Source organism: Grammomys surdaster, unplaced genomic scaffold (assembly GCF_004785775.1).
Source record: "Grammomys surdaster isolate TR1022 unplaced genomic scaffold, NIH_TR_1.0 168, whole genome shotgun sequence".
NCBI lineage: Eukaryota > Metazoa > Chordata > Mammalia > Rodentia > Muridae > Grammomys > Grammomys surdaster.
Window position 1 is genome coordinate 2495076 of NW_021604616.1, and position 19264 is coordinate 2514339.

The window sequence follows — 19264 nt, forward strand, 5'->3', positions numbered from 1 at the left end:
TGGTCTCAGACTACTTGTCTCAAGGATGAAGTAGACGAAGCTGAATGAGTGACATTCAGGGTTTCCTCTAAACTCCACATATATGTATGCACACCTGTGAGTCCACCTGCACAAACAAACACATACTCATGTAAACCACTGCACTCAAGAATGTGCACCTACACACACACACACACACACACACACACACACACACACGCACGGGAAATAGAGTAAAGAAATTATATTATTTACACTTGTGGACGTAACAGGCAAGGAATCCATGTCAGGATTTTCCTGTAAGTACTCTGTGTGAGTCTGATGGGTCCATCGTTGTTTTTAGCCACATCGCTGGCCATCTTTAGCAGTGACCACTGTCACTGACAGTTATTTTCTTTGTCCTCTGCCTGAACTTGGTTTCACATTCAAACCGAGGTTTGTGGATTTTTATGCTTTTTGTTCTTGTGGCCCCTATTTTCTGGAGGGAATGAATTTGTTTTAGGTGTGTTCTGCATGACTCCGTTTTGGGCCTATTTATTTTGGTTTGCACAAGGAGGATATGATTTTGTAACTGACATCGAAGCATTGAAGAGAATCAATTTTAAATTCTTGTCCACCGACATCCAGAAGCTGAAAGTAGCTTCTAATTTACAAAAATGGCTAATCATTTTTTTCATTGAATGGTTTCCTAGGAAACCAATAATATATTCACAGCAAAACATATAACCATAGAAACTAATGGGAAATAAAATTAATTTCTGTTTTGACATTTATGATAATACTTTAAAAATTAATCATAAAAGTTATTAATTATTCTACTTAAAATTGTCATAGACTGTTGAAAAACACAAACACAACATAGATGGGGGCAGATAATACCATCTTGGAGCTTTCCATTTATTTTTATTTCGGGGTTTGACGTGGGTACAGGTTTGCTTGCTTGCCTAACTAAAAGCTTGCCTAAGAGCCAGCTGAGCTGGCTCACACTAAAAATCTAGGCTTTCTGTAGGTTTCAACTTGGCTATAGAGAAGCATTAAAACAAAGGCAAGACCTTTCTGAGTCCCATATGGCTATGTTGCCACATGGTCATGAAGCTGGCTCTGCTTCACTGCAGGAATGAATAAAACTGGATTCGTAGCTAGTCCTTAGTTTTATTTTGATCGAAACAGAAGGTTTTTTTTTTTGTTCTTGTTTTTTGTTTTTTTTGGGTTTTTTTTGTTCTATTAAGCAATGACAAAAATTGTTCTGAGCAGTGGCTTTTAAATGATATACCTCTAGATTTCTGACATGTACTTATTACATTTTTAAAAGTAATTGCCCATTGTATCTTTTTGTTTACGGTGTGCAATATTAGTGGGCAAACATACAAAGGACTGTTTTTGTTTTGTTTTATTGTTTGAGACAAGGTTTCATTTTGCTCAGTCAGAAAGTAAATCACTATTTGGATTAGAAGCAAGTACTAATCATGCCCAGGTGTCAGCTTAATTATTTACTTGGGGTTTATTAATTTATTTAAGTTTATTCACTATTGTAAATTATGTATTGTGTATAGGTATGTTTACTATTATTGTGTATATGTATGCTGCATGTGTGTGTGTGTAAATGTACATGCTATGGTGTACATACAGAGGTCAGAGAACAACTTTGAGTTATTTACTATTGTGACCATGTATGCTGCATGTGTGTGTGTGTTTGTGTACGCCTGTGTAGACATGCACATGCTATCGTGCACATGTGAAGGCCAGAGAACAACTTTCATGTGTCTCTTCCCACTTTGGGATCCAGGGAAGGAACTTTGGTTCTGAGGCTTGTATGGCAACACCTTCACTCTCTGAGCCACCTGGTCAGCCATACTTTTGCTTTTAGAGACAGAGTCTCCTAGCCCTGGTGGCCTCAGAGTCTCCATGCAGTGATGATGACCTTGAGCTCTTGAGTTCTTAGCATCCCTCCTCAGTGCTGGAGTCACAGGGACTGGCAGCCATGACAGGCTCTCTCTTTTCAGTTCAGGGCATCTTGAAAATTATTATAAGTCAATGTTTGGTAGTGGGAAGCAACCTCAGTGTTCATGCTAGCATTTTTCTAAAGTGAGTTGTAAGAAAAGAGAAAAATTTACCAAGGCAGTTTGGAAGTGTCTTCTTCCATCCCAGTAGTTGTTTTTATCAAAGAAAAAAATTCAATGTTAATTAATTCTTAGAGGATCAGCAGCAGACAAAATAAAAAGCCCAAATAAAAATTTTAATCTTTTTTTTTTTTTTAAGATTTATTTATTTTATTTATGAGTACACTCTAGCTATCTTCAGATACACCAGAAGAGGGCATCGAATCTCATTATGGATGGTTGTGAGCCACCATGTGGTTGCTGGGATTTGAACTCAGGACCTCTGGAAGAGCAGTCAGTGCTCTTAACCACTGAGCCATCTCTCCAGCCCCAAATAAAAATTTTAAAATGCTGATGCAAATATCCACAGCTTCTTTGACTCATGCTGGAAGGGGCCTCTATGCTCTTTAATAAAATCAGGAACCAAACCTGTTGATTCTTGTACCAGGCACCTCCAGATTCCACTTTCTTGTTGGCATCAGCTGCTGTTTTGGAATTTTTACCATGCTACATAGGGAACATTCCTAAAAATTTTAGGGTGTGGAAAGAGGTCTGCTCCAAGATGTATTCCACTCTGAAGAAGGTTAAGGAAAGGCAGGAGTCAGAGATACAATGTATCGCCCCTCGCTCTTCTGCTTTTAGTTCCTCAATACAGAATAAAGCAGCAGCTGTATCTCCTAAACTTTATGAGACTTTCCATTGAGTTTGATGCCTTCTGGTAGTCTTTTGAATTTCTACCCAGTCTAAAAACTGTGACCACAAAGACTCCCAAGTTGGACTCTGGTTTGTCAGTCACTTCTTTCAGCTTTTACTCCGTGAACCACTGGTACAATCCCTTGAGTAAACATTTTGTTATCAACATGGCAGTAAATTGTTGCCTAGAGAAATGAGTATTCTTCCCACAGGTCCGGTTAATATATTATAAGTTTTTAAAATAAAAGGCATGCAGCTGAGTTCTCGTTTTCTCTCTTAGAGCAGCCATCTAGTGGGGCTGATGATAACAAGGAGCTGATCCCACTGGTGCCTGAGGACATACCTGCCTCTGAAACAGACATCAATCTGGAGGTGTCATTTGCGGAACAAGCTGTCAATCAGAAAGAGTTCAGTAAGGAAAGGACACAGAAGATCAAAGGCAATGATGCCCCTTTGCCCGTATGTAGTACATATTCAGATGGCTCTAAAAGAATTTGTTTGTTTGTTTGTTTGTTTGTTTGTTTTTGGAGACAGGGTTTCTCTGTGTAGCCCTGGCTGTCCTGGAACTCTCTCTGTAGACCAGGCTAGCCTCGAACTCAGAAATCTGCCTGTCTCTGCCTCCCAAGTGCTAGAATTAAAGGTGTGCGCCACCACTGCCCGGCAAGAATGTCTTTTCACCAAGCTTTGTACTTTTAAAATTAGCAACCCACAGAAAAGTTGGTGGCATAACATAGCAAGTATTACACTGCCATCAACAGCTGTCTCAGTCTTTGGGGGCTTGGATTATAAGCAAGTCCTCATACACAACCCTAGATCTGGTAGTCACCTCTCTTGTTCAGAACGTGCTTTTCCTCCTGTGCCATATCCCAGCCCTGCCCTTCAGAGTTAATTGAAGGCACCTTGTTAAATTCAGGTGAGTCTCACCCTCTGACTCCTTCTGTCCCCACAGTATAGTTTCCTATTTCTATGTGTTTATAAACGCGTTGATATCAGTTATACCAGATTTGGGTTCCTGGGTTTGATTTGCTCTAGATGCTTTATATATGTGGTCATGTTTTCTCTGTTGGTACCTTTTTTGTGTAATTAAAGCTTTGGTTCAGAGCCATACCTAACTCCACTAATTTATTAATGATTCAAATGGATGAGGTTCTAATATTTTCTTTATTTTCCATCTATTATACTGGATATTTCCTTTAAGAAATCAATTATCAAGATGGTTTATTTTTCCATTTATGTAAGTTTTCACTCTTATTTTTGCTTCTTTGGTATCTATTTCATCTATTACCGGTGACCAATTTATGTCTGTGTGTGCTTATAAAAATCGTCTCTTAAACCATAAATTCATACATGTTTAATGATACCCTGAGAAAATATCTCCGGGCTTCTCTAATGTATTTTTTGCTCAAGACTTAAAAGTGTCTCTATTTGCAAGCATCCTTAGTCCCATGAAGTAGACATCTCTCCCTTGACCACGGTGCTGGGAGTGTTCAGTTCTCTGGGCTGGTTCTCACTTGGGAGCCCTGTTCAGGAGAGATATAGGGTTTTATCTTCTTTTCTTTCATGCTGAGAAGCACAGTTCTTTGGAAATGGCAGCTGACAGTGTGTGTACTGTCAAAAACACCCTTGCTTGTTTATTCAGCATTAATACGTAACATTATGAGAATGCCTGAGCTGGCCGCATTCTGTGTGAGCACTTTAGAATGATTTAAACTTCATTCGTCCAGCCATCTATGCCCTTCTCTATGTCCCAAGCGGGACTTGATACAGTAGAGCTCTCAACTGTAGCTTTTAAAGGGAGATTCTCTGCATGGTTGGGTTCATTTGCTTTGGTTTTGGTTTATTCTCAATATTTAAAGTTTACTTTTTTTAAAAAAAAAATTATTTTCTAAGAGTATGAGATAGTTGTATGACCCAAAAGGCAAATATAAATCAAAGTAAAATAATTCTAGCTTCTATCTTTGACCGACCTACCCTGTTTAGGCCCTTCTTTTAAATTGCCCTTTGGATTTATTTATTTTAAAATATTTGTACACTTTTGTGGTGAGTGTTTTGTTTACATGAATGTATGTGCACCATGGGTTTGCCTGGTGCTCACACAGGTCAGAAAGACGGTGTCAGATCCCCTGCAGCTGGAGTTACAGATGACTGTGAACCAGCATGCGGGTTCTGGGAACCAAATCTGCATTCATAGCAAGAGCACCAAGTACTTAGAGAGCTTTTGTTATTTTACTATTCTGTTTTATCTGTTTCCCTAAAAATATTTGCCCAGTGCTCATGTTTTTCTCTGTCTTGGTTCTATTTTATTTTATTGTCTTAACTTTTTCAGGGCTCCTAACATAACAATGCAAAGACATCCTTTCCATTTCTTTTCCTGAATGTGCTCTTCTCTACTGTAAGGCTGTATCCTGATATATTGAAGCAGCTCTTAGTGACAGAGATCTGGTTATTTCTAAACTTTCTCATAAATGTTAAGGGATCTGTTTCCAAGGCTTCGTGGGGAAAGTAGAGGAGATTTGAAACTTCGGCATGCAGTAATGATCCCACTGCCATCCTCCCTAAAGTGAGGAGAGCTCTCAGTGTGGCAGAGTCCTCCTCACTGAAGATAGAAAGCCTTGAAGCTACCAGAAGGGAGACTCTAATTAAATAAAATAAAGGTGTTAGTGTTTTTAAGTTGTCACTCAGAACAATGAAATAAAATATGGTTAATCTCCATTCGAGAGTTTTAGAAACAACATCTCTCATTTGTTTATTTTTTTCTACCCACTTAATTTGTATTTGACTCCTTTCCTGATGGCGCTCCTGCTGTGGGGGAGTTATGTAATACATCTTCTTTATCCACCTGCTGCTGTTTCATGCTTACCTGGGAAAGTCTCATCTGTCTTCTGAGAGCTCACTTTTCAGCCTAGTTTTGCTGGACTCTGAACTCTGTCTGTCAAATGTTTGAAAGTGTCTTTTCGGTGATCAGTATCATACCTGTGGCACTGTCAATCATCTCTGCATCTGGTTTTCACCTGCATCCAGCTGTTCATCTCTACAAGCATGGTATAGAAATGCCGTCTATGCATGGGCATGCAGTATAGGTCCCACATGTCCTTAACCTGGTTGACGAAGTGACTATTGGCTGGTGCCACGCTAAGCAGATATCTGAACAGATAGAACCTTAAGTTCCAATTTGTCTCTACACTTCTCTTCCCCTGCAAGTAAACAGGCTTTACGTAACAAGCTGCTGTCTGGTGACCTCATTTCTCACTCTCTTCCCTTTTCAGGCAGCACTAGGCAGCAGTCTTTGTAAATTCTTTATGGGCTCACAGTGGACTCACATTTCTTCTTGTAACATTTGCCGATCACATTTAATATCAGGGTGCAGCCCTCTGAAAACTCAGCTACCTGTCCAGCAATGATACTTGTCGCTCATTCCTCAAATGATCTTTGCAAGATAGATAATAGTTTTTAAATGTGTAAATAAGTTAGATGATGTAGCATGCTTGGGGCCAGCTCGATGAGCACTCTCTGCTCTTGATTTCCAGCTGGAAGCGGGAGTGGGAGTGGTTGACGAGAAACAGAGTCAAGTTTGGTGTTATTGCTAAAGTCTAAGACATTCCCACCACCTGCCATGCTACAAAGCCTGCAAAAGAAGGGTCCCGCTGGGGAGAACTACATCACCAATTTATGTTGTCCAGAAGCCCTAACAAACTTATGCATTCTCGAAATGTTTTCTTCTTTTTCTTTTTTAAAAATGACATTATTAAAAAAATAACATTATTCCAAAGGTAAAGGCACTTTACTCTTACTGAAACTCCACTGTTTCCTCTTAACCAAGGAACTGAATCATTCAGTCTATGACTACTACTACTACACACACACACACACACACACACACAAACACACAAACAAAATGACAGGAAACTTCATAAATATTTAAAACAGCTGCTATGAATTAAACATTGGGATAAAGAGCCAACTCTTTTATTAAGCACAATGTTTAAATAAATAAATAAGCAAGCCTGTGACATATATTGCCAGGTAAATGAAATGTTTATACTAATAACATTTCAGGTTTCTCTAAACATTTACCTTGGGTAATACTTTTATGTAATTATATTACATGGCTTATTAGATTCAAAGCAAGTGATTTTAGTGAAACACTTGACCTGTTGTTTTTTTTTAAACGTGTAAATGGGTAGATAGATTTGGTTCAGCTGGTCTGAAAGCAAAGTCATTAACAGAAGCACAGAGCCGGGTGTAAGAAAAATGGGGTGTGCTTTTTGTGGGTGCTGATGTGGCTCAGGGACAGGTGTTTGCCCCACACTGCATTTAACAAATGAAAACTTAGGGACTATGACAGATCATCAGGGAATGCGGAGCATGACAGTCGTGAATGCAGGGTACAGGGGCACACAGCTAAAATCCTAGTCCTCGGCAGGTGGAGGCAGGGGGATTTTGAATGTGTGTTCTGTCTGGGCTGCAAGGAGATCCTGTCTCAAACCAAACAAACAAAAACCAACAGAAGAACAACACTGGTGAAGTAGCTTCACTGTGGTCATCCTGTCTGGGTGTGTCTGCTTTCCTTCACTAGACTGGCAGAGCACCTTAAGCATGCTATGCCAAAGACTGGGCCCGGAGAAGTGATGAGGATGCAGCCCTGCTCTTGAGTGGCTCGCTTCATCAGCTTAGACCATCCTTACATGCCTGGTGGATGAGGAGGTAGAACAGAACAGCAGTGTTGCCTGTTAGGGCAGTCAGAGGATGATGTCATCATTTATATGGCCATGCTCAAATCTTCCTAAAAGTCTGTTCCCCACCTAGAACATGCCCCATTCTTACTCTAGTGAAACGTTTTGCAGAACATAGTGAGATACCATTTAACAAACATGAGTATTAATCTAAGTTTTCCCCCCGTCTGGCCATAACATGCAGGGAAAAGCAAACAAACAAATAACAAACATTTAAAAATGATTTTTAAAATTCACTAAAAAAAAAAAAAATGGAGTAATAGATTAGGCATGGTGGCATGGATCTGCATCTCAGCAGTTTGATGGAAAAGGCCAGGGCAACCAGAAGTTAAAGGCCAGTCTTGGCTTTATGAGAAATTTGAAGACAGCTTTGGCTGTCTTTGAAAGATCATGTCTCAAAAATCCCATATATTTGGTACAAATATATGCTGTGTGTGTGTGTGTGTGTGTATGTGTGTGTGTATACATATGTACTTAATACTTTCTGAATGCTTACATGTGTCACTCTAGCTGTAAGACTGGGTGGTAGGATCTGTCATATTTCTACATTTGACAAATGAAGGAATAAGGAATTACATGTTTTCTCTCCCCCCCCCTCTCTTTTTCCTCCTACCTCACTCCATTACCCCCAGTATATCCACGCCCCTTCCATCCGTCTGTCCCTCCTTTCCTTTCTCCCCTCCTGTTTCCTGGCCACTAGGAGATGAGTTTGACCGCCATGTTTTCCCTCTCTATTGCCATGGAATAAAATCATGAGCTAAATAAATGTTCTCCCTTAAGTTATATTTTTCAAACAATTTGCGACAGAGATGAAACCCTAACCCATCCAATGGGAACGGAAACAGGACACACCCTCTACACCCTCTACACCCCAGTTCCCACTGAATGAATACTTAAAATGTTCTTAGATTCCACCTTCTCTGATGCCATTACTGTTCTATTTAATATTCTCAGAGGAAAAGAATGTACTGCCAGGTCAGAAAGACACTTTTTCTTTTTTGGTGGACCCTTAAATCCTCTGGAGTTGAATGTACTTGAAAAGCTACCTGATCTCCAAAAGTTGCTGATATTAACAATTGTTCTATGTTCTACTAGGAAATGTTTGCTTAAACATTTATGGTCTCATAATTTTATTATGGTCTTAAGATTATTTAAGAATTCAAAAACTTCTGCATCCATTAATTAACCTATGGATATAGTATGTCCTGAAATCACTATGTAACCCACATTGGCCCCAAACTCACAGCAATCCTCCAGCCTTAGCCTTCTGAGTACTAGGATTAAAAATGTGTGCCACCATGTCTGGCACTCTGTGGATATTTATTATATCAGAAATTAAAATTTGACTGTGGGACTATATCTCAGTAATAGACTGCTGGGTGAACATAGGCTTCTTGCCAAGAATGAACAAGATGCTAGTTTGAATGTCAGTATGCAAAAACAACAACAACAAACAAAACAAAACAAAAAACCTTTTTGTTTGATTTCTAACACCAAAAAACTTCTTCAGTTAAAAAATTAAAATAATACATCATCATTAACTGTTACTGTCATGAATACTTTTTTAAAAACAGAAACAACTATTATTGCATTTTGTCTGTTGGAATATATCTGCCATTTTCTTCTGGAAAACTGTACACCCAGGAGAGAGTTGGAGTGACAAATAAAGAAAGTTTGTCTTACTGTATTATTAAAGTTAATTTTGGGTTTATAAGCTTGGCCTCTTGGGACTAACTGGTACCCACAATGGTCCCTTGACCACACTTGGAGAATGAATGCTTCAGAGGGAATCTGTTGACTGTCCTTAGCAACTCAATGAAGGAATTCAGGGCAACCCCTCCCCCCTCCTCCCCCCCAAATAAAACAAACCATGATATCAATATCATGGTCTTTTAATTAAACTACTAGAGAATGATCTTTTGTTGTTGTTGTTTTTTTTTTTTTTCAAAATGAACATAGACTTTTGTTTTTGTAAAAAGAACAGAAATTTTTTTATGATCATTATTTTATTTACTAAACTCAGTGGGACTGTAATTTGTATTAAATATGGTAAAGAAATTTGTTTTTTATTTTGTATCTTGTTTTCTTATATTTAATGTGTTTAGTGATAAAGGAGTGCTGAATCATTAAAAGAAAAAAATTTGAGGAAGGGGTGCAAAACAGCCAAGTCACTGCTTATAGACCTGTGACCCGGGGTAGCATCTTGTTCTGCATATGTCCAACAGTAAAGCAGTAATAATAGCAGACACAACAGTAGTTAGTTGTATTGACAGTTAAAATCTCACAGCAACACCCTGAATGTGAGGACCTTGTCTTTCTCCTTTCCCTCTTTCTCTTTCTCATCCTAATTAACAGAAAGAGCAGTTCCTTAGTTACCCAATCCTATAGCTAGTCAATAACTGGACAATTGATGACCTTCTGTCTCTAAAGTCCAGCCTCTCTCACTCTAATGGTGGCTAGCTTTTCTTTGTCGATCTTCTGGTTCTTAACAACAATTAAGAGCCCATCATCCACGTTGAGGATACCTGGAACATCCTAAGTTCATCCTCAAGGACACAACTCTTCTTTCTCTTCCTTCTATTTATTTTTGTCTAACCTCTCTTCTTTGAGCATGTCTTTATGTTCCCTGCCTGACACCTGAGTATCATTTCTTGCCATAGTTAGAATGCTTTCTCCTTTAATTACAAAAGGGACAAGAAGGGATAGATGCTGATAACTTTTATTATTTTAATTAATTCATTATTATTATTTTTTTTAGAGTTTCAGACTGCCAAAAGATAAAACAGGTACAACGAGGATTGGAGACTTGGCACCCCAAGACATGAAAAAAGTTTGCTATCTATCTCTGATTGAACTCACTGCCCTGTATGATGTGTTGGGCATAGAACTCAAACAACAGAAGGCTGTGAAAATCAAAACCAGAGGTAAAGTTAGAGTTGCTTCCTACATAGCAAAAATGGACTTGGGTCTTGGGTGCTATGTTTGCTGTTTCAATGGAACACCAACCAAATAAATTTGAGACTTGAGTATTTCTGGAGTTCAAACAGAAAACATACAACCAAAAAAAAAAAAAAAAAAACATTAATTCCCAGAAAAGAGAATTGCAATTCAAGGAATTACCATGTATATCTTTTCTTCTTTAGAAAACTTTATGCTTGAGAAAGAAGTTTTTGGTGATTCTTTTTATTTTCAAAACCAAATCTTAGAAAATGGCTTTCAAGGGCATGCTCTTGAATGGCTACTTTTGTTATTCTGTGATGAATCACATTCCCTGTGTTCAATCACGTTCTATTTTTAAATGGAAGTTTAGCTTCTTGTTTTTCTGTGCTTATAATGTGCACGTGGGCATGCTGGCACTGAGTGTGTGTCTGGAGGTAAGAGAATAATTCTAGTGAGTCAGTTCTCCTTCCACTGTGGGTTCCAGAGATCGAACTCTGGGTTCCTGGCTTGTACAGCAAGCCCTTTGACCTGATGAGCATTGACCCTACGCTCAATTGTTTAAAAGTTTTTGACCAAACGTTCTTCTCTGTGTAGACAAAGCAATTGTGAGATGAAGTGCAGCACATTGTTTTTATTCTTCATGTGCCATCTCCATTTTGCAAGCAGCTTTCTTAATCTAATATAGCCACAGACTAATTCTGATAACACGATAGAGTGCAGACACCTTTAGTCTTTGTTTCCTTTCTTTCCTTGGTCTGGAAATCCAGGTAATTTTCTACTGACAAAGCTTCTTCTGTTTAGGAATCTCTGCTCTCTAGTTTTAACCTTACAGGTGTCTCCTAAAGAGCCACTGGGAATGAGGATTATTAAGTTGCTATGGTAACATGAGCCAATACAAGAATGTACCTGCTTTAAGTTGTAGAGAGAGTTTCTCTGAAGGGAAGAAGTGTAGCTTTCTTGTCTTTCCTGTGTGTCTCTGTCCGGAGAGAACATAAAGCCTCTGTTCTCTGCTCAGTTCTCTTGGGTATTTTAGCTTAAGCTTTGCAGTGGTGAATTTCTAAGGTCAGTGGCTCTTCTGGTTTCCCCCAAGTCCGTGTGAAGTCTGAAGACTTGAGATGCGTCTGTCAAAACTCATGACGCGTTCTCCAATTATAAAATAAAAATATAGTTTGAATATCTATGACTGCATGCCCAAGATTTTAAAGAGGTATCTTATTGTTGTTTGTTTAATTTTCTTATATGTTTTGGTTTTCTTATATGTTGGAGAGAGAAATGTTAAAATGTTTTTAAAAATCTGACACCCTTTAAATGAAAACCCAGGAAATTTGTAGTTTTTAAGAATACATATAATGCTCATCTAAGATACTTAGACCCTGGGTGCTTTGAGTCCTTGAAAATAGTTCTCTGCTTGATGATCAGACCGAAAGGCAACCTATTATATCTCAAATGGCTTCTCCATGTCCGGTGTCTGCCCTCATACCACAGGTGAGCCCCTTCTTCCTTTCTCCTGCCCATAGATGAATGTTATTTCTTCATTGTGTCATTCCTAATGGACAGAGCTCTCACATTAATTAATTCTCAGTCCAGAGGAAGGTTGTAGGTAGGAGTTATGTTCACTTAAAACTTAAGGCAAAAAAGATGAGTTTAGAAAATGTATAAATATTACCCATCTTTACACACACGCGTGCGCACGCACACACACAGGGTTGGGGGAGAAGGGAGAGACTTAGTCTGTGCTCAAAGAATTTAAATGTAACAATGCTAGATACCGACAACATTTTTGGAAGACACATTTATAGAACAGGATTGTAAAATTAGCTGAATTCTCAAAAAGCAAATAATTATATGTAACCGTATTAGGGAGTGTTCAATGTCCATTCAGTAAAGGGAGATATTGATAACTGGTGTTTGATTATACACCGACAATTTTAATTTGACTGCACCTCATCGAGTGTTTGAATAGTTTACATGTCCTGACAGTAGTCTGTTTGTCTTATGCATCAGTTTGCTGTTTCTAATTACTACAATGACTCTGCAATCACTTGTTCAGATACCTATCCCTGGAGGATTGTTTTAGAGAATAGAGCCATGATTTGGCTGTTTTGGCCCATGTCTACCCAGTGGCTTCATGGTGTTACCCCTTAGTATAATAATCTGATCAATAAATGACGATGTAAGAAATTTCACATTTTCAGTCTTTATTACTGTTCTATAGGTTCATGGAAGTGAAGAGCTTTTGTTTTCTTGTTGCAGACTCTGGTCTTTTTGGTATTCCTTTAACTATACTGTTAGAACAAGATCAAAGAAAAGTGCCTGGAACTCGAATACCCTTGATCTTTCAAAAAGTAAGTAGGCCTGAACTGGCTGGCCAGGGCAACGAGAACATTCCTAGGCTAATAATGGCATTTTACACTCAGGCTGTTATGATACAGTTTTCCCATTGGTAAGCTGTTTTATTTTATACTTTGAGTTCTATTCAGGAAGCAAATTTCTTTCAAGGGCTCATAACTTTTATCTCATGGTGATGCTTTCTGTGATATCACTGTAACTATGATTACCTGGCATCATTTTCCTGTCCTGTATTAGCTGCCTTTGTGTAATTGAGATTTCAGTTCTATAATACATAGGAGCAGGAACTGTGGATAAATTCCTAGGGAATTGAATCCTCATGAATATTTCATGTGTGTATGTATTTCTCAAGGTTTCCGATTTGCAGTAGGCATGTCCAACTTAATTTACCAGCGCCTACGTGCAGAGTAGGCAAAGAAACCATAAAGAAGAATTAGAAAATGATTGCTAAACTATCAAGCTGTTTGTGGACTCACCACTCAGTTACTCATAAAAGGATTATCTGTTGCAATAAAAAGAATTTCAGCTCAACGTCTGAGCCATCATTGTGCAGAACAGATTACGTTTGATAACATCTAAGAAAACACAGGAAGGAAGGAAGGCCAAATAGTCATGGACTATCCAAGCTCTAGATACTGGGCACAAGCCTCAGCATATAGGTTTCTGTAATTTCTAGGGACACTAGAGATGTTTTTGAGTTGCATGACTCAGCCAATCGTAAGGCTCAGTCTATTTGGTACTCACTGTTCTGTTCCCTGTCAGTTACTACCCATGTTAACCACTTGCTATCCCACTCCTCGTGCCCTTTATCCATTGTTTTTGTTATGTTGATAGGATGGAGTTACTACACAAAGATGGATTCTAAAGCAGTATCTCTACAGTATTTGCTTCAGGTTAAATCCTGCAAAAATAAATAGAAGTCTATGTCTCTATACCTATTTGTATCTTGTATCTAACATGTCTTTTGATGAGTATTCTGTAGAGTTGTTCTATCATGGCTTGTTGAATCTGGATCTGTATTAATAGTTCATAACAGTTATTCAGATAAGATAAAGAATGGAGACTATATATTCCATTGCTTTTTTAATGTTGAAAATGGAGTCACTATAAAAATATAGATTCTAAAGCTATATCTCTGCAGTATTTTCCTTAGGTCAAGTCTTCTAGAATCAATAGAATCTATACTTACAGCTATACCCATGTCTCTGTCTATACCTATATCTATGTGGAAAGGTTTCTTTTAATGATTTTATTCATGCAGTTAATGGGGTCCAGCAAATCTGATCTATGTGGAACAAGATACCATGAGAGCCACTTGAGCAAGAGTTGATGCTGCAGTCCTGAGGAAGGAAGTCTGTTTGCAAACCTCTGGCTTTACTTTTGCATCTTCACCTGATGGGAGAAGGTTCACTATCCCACAGAGGGTGACCTGCATGCCTTAAACCCTGTGATTTATATGTTGGTCACTTCTAAACAGATATTGTCACTAAAGCCTCTAGACTAGTGTTTGACTGAACCTCTGTGCACTACAGTGCTAACCAGGGTGGCATACATAGCTTCTCATAACATGGAGAAGTCTATTGAACTTAGGTTCATATTAGGTTCAGTGAAGCTTCAGTCTGTATCCAGGAGCCCGATACTGTTCATGGTCTCTCGCAAAAAAAAAAAAAAAAAATTCTTTTCTCAATTTTTTTTATTCTATTTAGTTAATTAGTTAGTTAGTTAGTTTACAATTTTTTAAGACTTTAGAGACTGGCTGTCTACTATTTTGAATTAGTATTTCAGTTTTGTTCATATTAAAAATAAAGGGGCTATTAAAGAGTTGACTGTAAGGTAGCTTTCACCAGTTTCCATTTGCTTTGTGTTTTAATAAATAAACCAGAGTGATGTGCTGTGAGAAGCATCTTTTGATTATTGGCCCACAACTCATTGTTTGCCCTTCAACTTTGTAAAAGAGGGTAGGGAGAGGAAACACCTGATTTTCAGAAACAGTTCGCTCCCTGACTCCAGAGTGTTCATCATTCAGGTTGAAGGGACAATGTTCATTAGGTAACACTAACCAAAGCTTGTCTCCTAACAGTTCACCTTTTACTTTTCTTGCTCTGCCTTTTCCTTTTCTTCTTTGTCCCTCAGAGGCAAGCAATGGTTTGTCTTAACTGTCAACAGTGGTTCATTTTTTAGAAGAAAAATGTTCACTTTATGTAAAAAGTGCATTTTCTGATCAAATTTTCAAATCCAATATCTTTGTTGTCCCAACAATCCCCCAAGTCAGTGTTGTGCCAAAAAAGACTGATTTTATTTCCATTTTATAATTCAACACACACACACACACACACACACACACACACACACACACACACAATTTGAGAAATATTGTGGAGCACCAAATATGAACCAGCAAAGTTTCGCCAAATAGCACAATTACATCTAGTTATTTTTGTTTATTTTAGTTCTGAAAAACTAAAAGAAAGCTGGACTATGTTTCCTGTTAATATAAAAGCTAATAATATAGCTAATTAACAATGTAGCTAAGATATGTGATTTTCAAAATGAGAAACAGGAGAAACACATGGATGGGATCCAGCACTAGAGACCACTAGGAAAAGATTCAAATATAGAATGCAGAAATGGATCTCAATTAGCTGTCTTGAAGCTTGTAATTTTCTTTTGTACTTAATGAAAGTAAAAAGTGTAGATGGCTAAAACCTAATTGACTTCAGCAACCTGCATTCCATTGGATGTTTTAATAAGGCATGCAAATACTTTATAAGGAAAAATAAAATGAAAATTGGTCGTACATGGAACATTTTATTATCTGGTATGAAATACTTTATTGAATGATGTCCTTCTAATCTCAAATAATTCGTAATTATTTTTACTTTGAGTTCCTCTGCAGTGGTACTTGAAAAATGTGGTCTAGGAAAATTTGAATTTTAAAAATTGATATACTTCTTTGACTGGCCAGTGATGCCTCACCCAATAATGTATTCTTAGGAGAATTTGAGACTCTGAATCTCTCTGTATCAGTGGGTTTCCTGGTCAAAATTGATTCCCTGGCTAGGGCAAAATCAGTGGTTAGGGAAAAGTCACCAACACTTTAGGATCCACATGCTGAGTTTGGTATACCTGATTTGAAACCTGTAGGACAGAGGTCCAGAAGCGAGGCCACGGCATGCTAGGCACTGTTCCTAACAGACAGACTCTTATGTGAAAGGGGAAATAGTGAGCTCTGTGTGGTCTGTGGAGTGTGATGCATCATTAACAGAGGGTCTCCTGAAGAAAACATTCTTTTTCAAATACTTTTTTGCACCTGGGGGATTTCTTGACCAAGGTGTGCAGAGGACATTTAACTAAGATTGGAGGTGCAGGGATGCCATGTCTGGGTTTCATAAAGCAGAAGACTTTTGAGAAAGGGGGATGGGCTGCAGGAAAGAAGCACCTACTGCTAGTAATTGCCTTGTATTCATGAGGAGGAGGTGGAAAGTGATTTCCCTATGTCTGCAGAGGATGCTCTGTCCTTTGTAAGCTCCACCATGTAATGTCCAAGGGATGTGAGACCCAAGTTTCCCAACTGGAAGCTCCCTGACACGGGGCACACCCTCATCTTCTTCACAGCTTTTTAACAAAAATTTGCTTCTGTAATATTCCCTATTAGACTGATTTTATATAGTTTTTAATATTTATTCAGTTTTAAAATGATGTGTATTTGCATGTGGGTATGTGCATCTGAATACAGATGTCTGCAAAGAACAAAGACATGCAGATCCCCCTTCACCTGGAGTTACAGGCAATTGTGAAGCAACTATACAGTAGCTGAGATCTGAATTTGAGTCCTCTGAAAGAGCAGTACATACTCTTAACCACTGAGCCATTTCTACAGCCCCATGGCTGCTACAGTTTCATTTTATTTTGGTGGAATCATTGAGCTAGGTTCGTGCTCTTTCATTGGGTGTTAGTATTACTTAGAAGCCCTCTTTGAAAGCATTTTTCTTTAAGCTTGCCACCAGAAGCTTAGAATGAATATCAGCAACAGGTTTTTTTTTTTCATTTAAAAATATTGTTTCCTGAAACAAATTAAATACAGTACATAAGTGTGCAAATACTGGAATTGTATGACATTTATTTGATTGCACAATGCATGTTGCTGGAAAAGCAGACTAGTGTTCTGAGTTGCTTTTACACAGTGAACATCTTTTCTCTGATCCTGTGGAGAGCCCCAGCTGTCGTGTGAAATTATACATTTCTTTTACAAAGGAGAAAAAGACAAACCTTTTCAAATTACAACTCAGGTTTTTGTATGTATAGTTTTGAAGATGCTGGTCCCATACCACTCACAACCTCATTCAATCCAGTGTGCATGCCATCGGAGTCAGCTTTCGCTTAGTGCAATGGGGGACAGATGTTAAACTGTACCTGTTAACAAAGACCAAGATCAACATGTTTCTTGGCTTATCCGCAGCTGATTTCTCGCATTGAAGAAGGCGGTCTGGAAACTGAGGGCCTCCTACGGATACCAGGAGCAGCCATGAGAATCAAGGTAATTGGAACGCTTCAGTTCTGTTAATGTGCAATTTTATTGCTTAATTATGCTTGTGAATTTTAAAGGGCAACTTAGCCTCCCCACCCCTTATTCTTGTTAGCAGAGGTGATAAAATAAAACAATAACATGTCTGAACATTCAGTTTATTGTTTCTCTACAAACTCTTTCTGATTTGCTATAAGTTTTTATTTTTCCAAATCCCCACATCACCAATTATAATCCTGAGAGAGTAAGAATACATTATGACTCAGAGGTAGTAGGGAGCTGGGTGAGAAGTATAGGCAGGATGAGTAACATCAATTGAGTTTTGATTTTCAAAGGAAAGGGAGCATAGCACTTCAGGTGGGAGCAGATGAAGGCTCTTGACAAGAGCCACACAGTTGATGACCTTGACAGAAGAAACAGCTATGAGTAATTTCTACAAAGGGCAGTTAAGTGGATTCAACTGTGTCAACTGGTCCACCCACTCTGTTTTCATAGGCCGGATCATGCTGCAGCCAGCCCCTTGTAAATGATTGACAGGTCATAGTTGGTCTCCCTGTGCCACTGACTGTTTTATACTCCTCTTTCTTGCCTCTTTCCCTCATTTAGTGTTCATCTTTCTCTCTTCATTTCTTCTTTCTCCATTTTTTCTCCTCTTTTCCTTTTTCTTTCCTCCCTCACTTCTCTTTGACTCTACCCCCAATTTCTGAGGTATCATCCATGTTTCTCACCAATTACCAAAACAAATTAGGATATATATATGATTTTGTTAGGAGAAAACATGGTAAGTTTACTTTTTCTGGAGAAGATGGAGCTCAGTAGTGGAGCACTTTCCTAGCATAAAGAGGCATAGGTTCCACCCCCAGCACCATAGCAAAATAAATCAAAACAAAACCCACAAACCATGCTTTGAGAAAGTGGCTCCAGTAATAGAAACTTGGAAGTATTTTTGACATAATTGGTCTTATGCCCCATTAAAAATAAATCTTGAAAAATAGAACTCACAAACTAACTTGACTTAGTAGCAGCAGTAGTAGAAGGTTTGGCACTTCTCATAGTGACGTGAAGGACCTCAGCTTCCTCGTTCTGCATGGACTGGCAGTGTGAACTTGAGCTGGCAGCAGAACAGTGGTACAGGGAATGCAGGTATCTTTATATATTTTTTGACTCCTCAACCAGAGGATTTGGCTTTACATTTCTCAGAGATAACAAATTAGAGGTAACGACTGTGTAAGATTTGGATTTGTGTGTTTTGTTATGTAATATGCCTCTAAATAGCTTTTAAAAACATTTGTCTTGAATTGTAAATGTTGTTTTTTTTTAAAATGACAAATGGTAGCATCTAGGTTACATGCTGAGGGGAAAGTGATTTTAACTGATGTTTTAATTAAACCTTAGCTAATTAAAATGTTTAAATTTTTTTCTTAACCTTGGGTGTAATTTCTTCACGTAAAGGACAGTCAGAGTTGAGAGTGGCGTTTTTTGTGTGTAACAGAAAAACATTGACATTTACTATTTATTATTACTCTTTACAGATTAGAAATCTTGTGAGGTGAAAAACATTTCACACTCTCAATAGGGAACAAATGTGCTTACTGATAATTTCTCTCTCCCTTTGTGTCATTCAGAATCTTTGCCAAGAACTAGAAGTGAAGTTTTATGAGGGGACTTTCAACTGGGAAAGTGTCAAGCAGCATGATGCTGCCAGCCTGCTGAAGCTCTTTCTGAGAGAGCTGCCCCAGCCACTGCTGACCATGGAGTATCTCAAAGCCTTCCAGGCTGTCCAGAGTAAGTGGTTTCTACCTGGAAGTAGCCTGGGAGTGAGTTCCACCCACATTAATTGTCTCAGTGACAACTGTCATCGTAAGGTATCACGCTACCAGACGTGCTTTGCTTAGACATGTTGATTCACGGATGTCAAGGGTTGCACAGATGCCACATACTACTTT

At 38.4% G+C, this 19264-nt stretch overlaps 1 protein-coding gene across 2 annotated transcripts in view; it reads left to right on the plus strand.

Annotated features, from left to right (window-relative positions):
* Window positions 1-19264, plus strand: part of Arhgap18 (Rho GTPase activating protein 18) — a 162114-nt gene that overhangs the window by 104500 nt on the left and 38350 nt on the right. For both annotated transcript variants that reach the window (XM_028766460.1, XM_028766461.1), the window contains exons 5-9: window positions 3052-3230; window positions 10263-10428; window positions 12698-12789; window positions 17253-17330; window positions 18944-19103. In XM_028766460.1, coding sequence (XP_028622293.1) covers window positions 3052-3230; window positions 10263-10428; window positions 12698-12789; window positions 17253-17330; window positions 18944-19103 — 675 coding nt within the window. The remainder of the gene's footprint in view (window positions 1-3051; window positions 3231-10262; window positions 10429-12697; window positions 12790-17252; window positions 17331-18943; window positions 19104-19264) is intronic.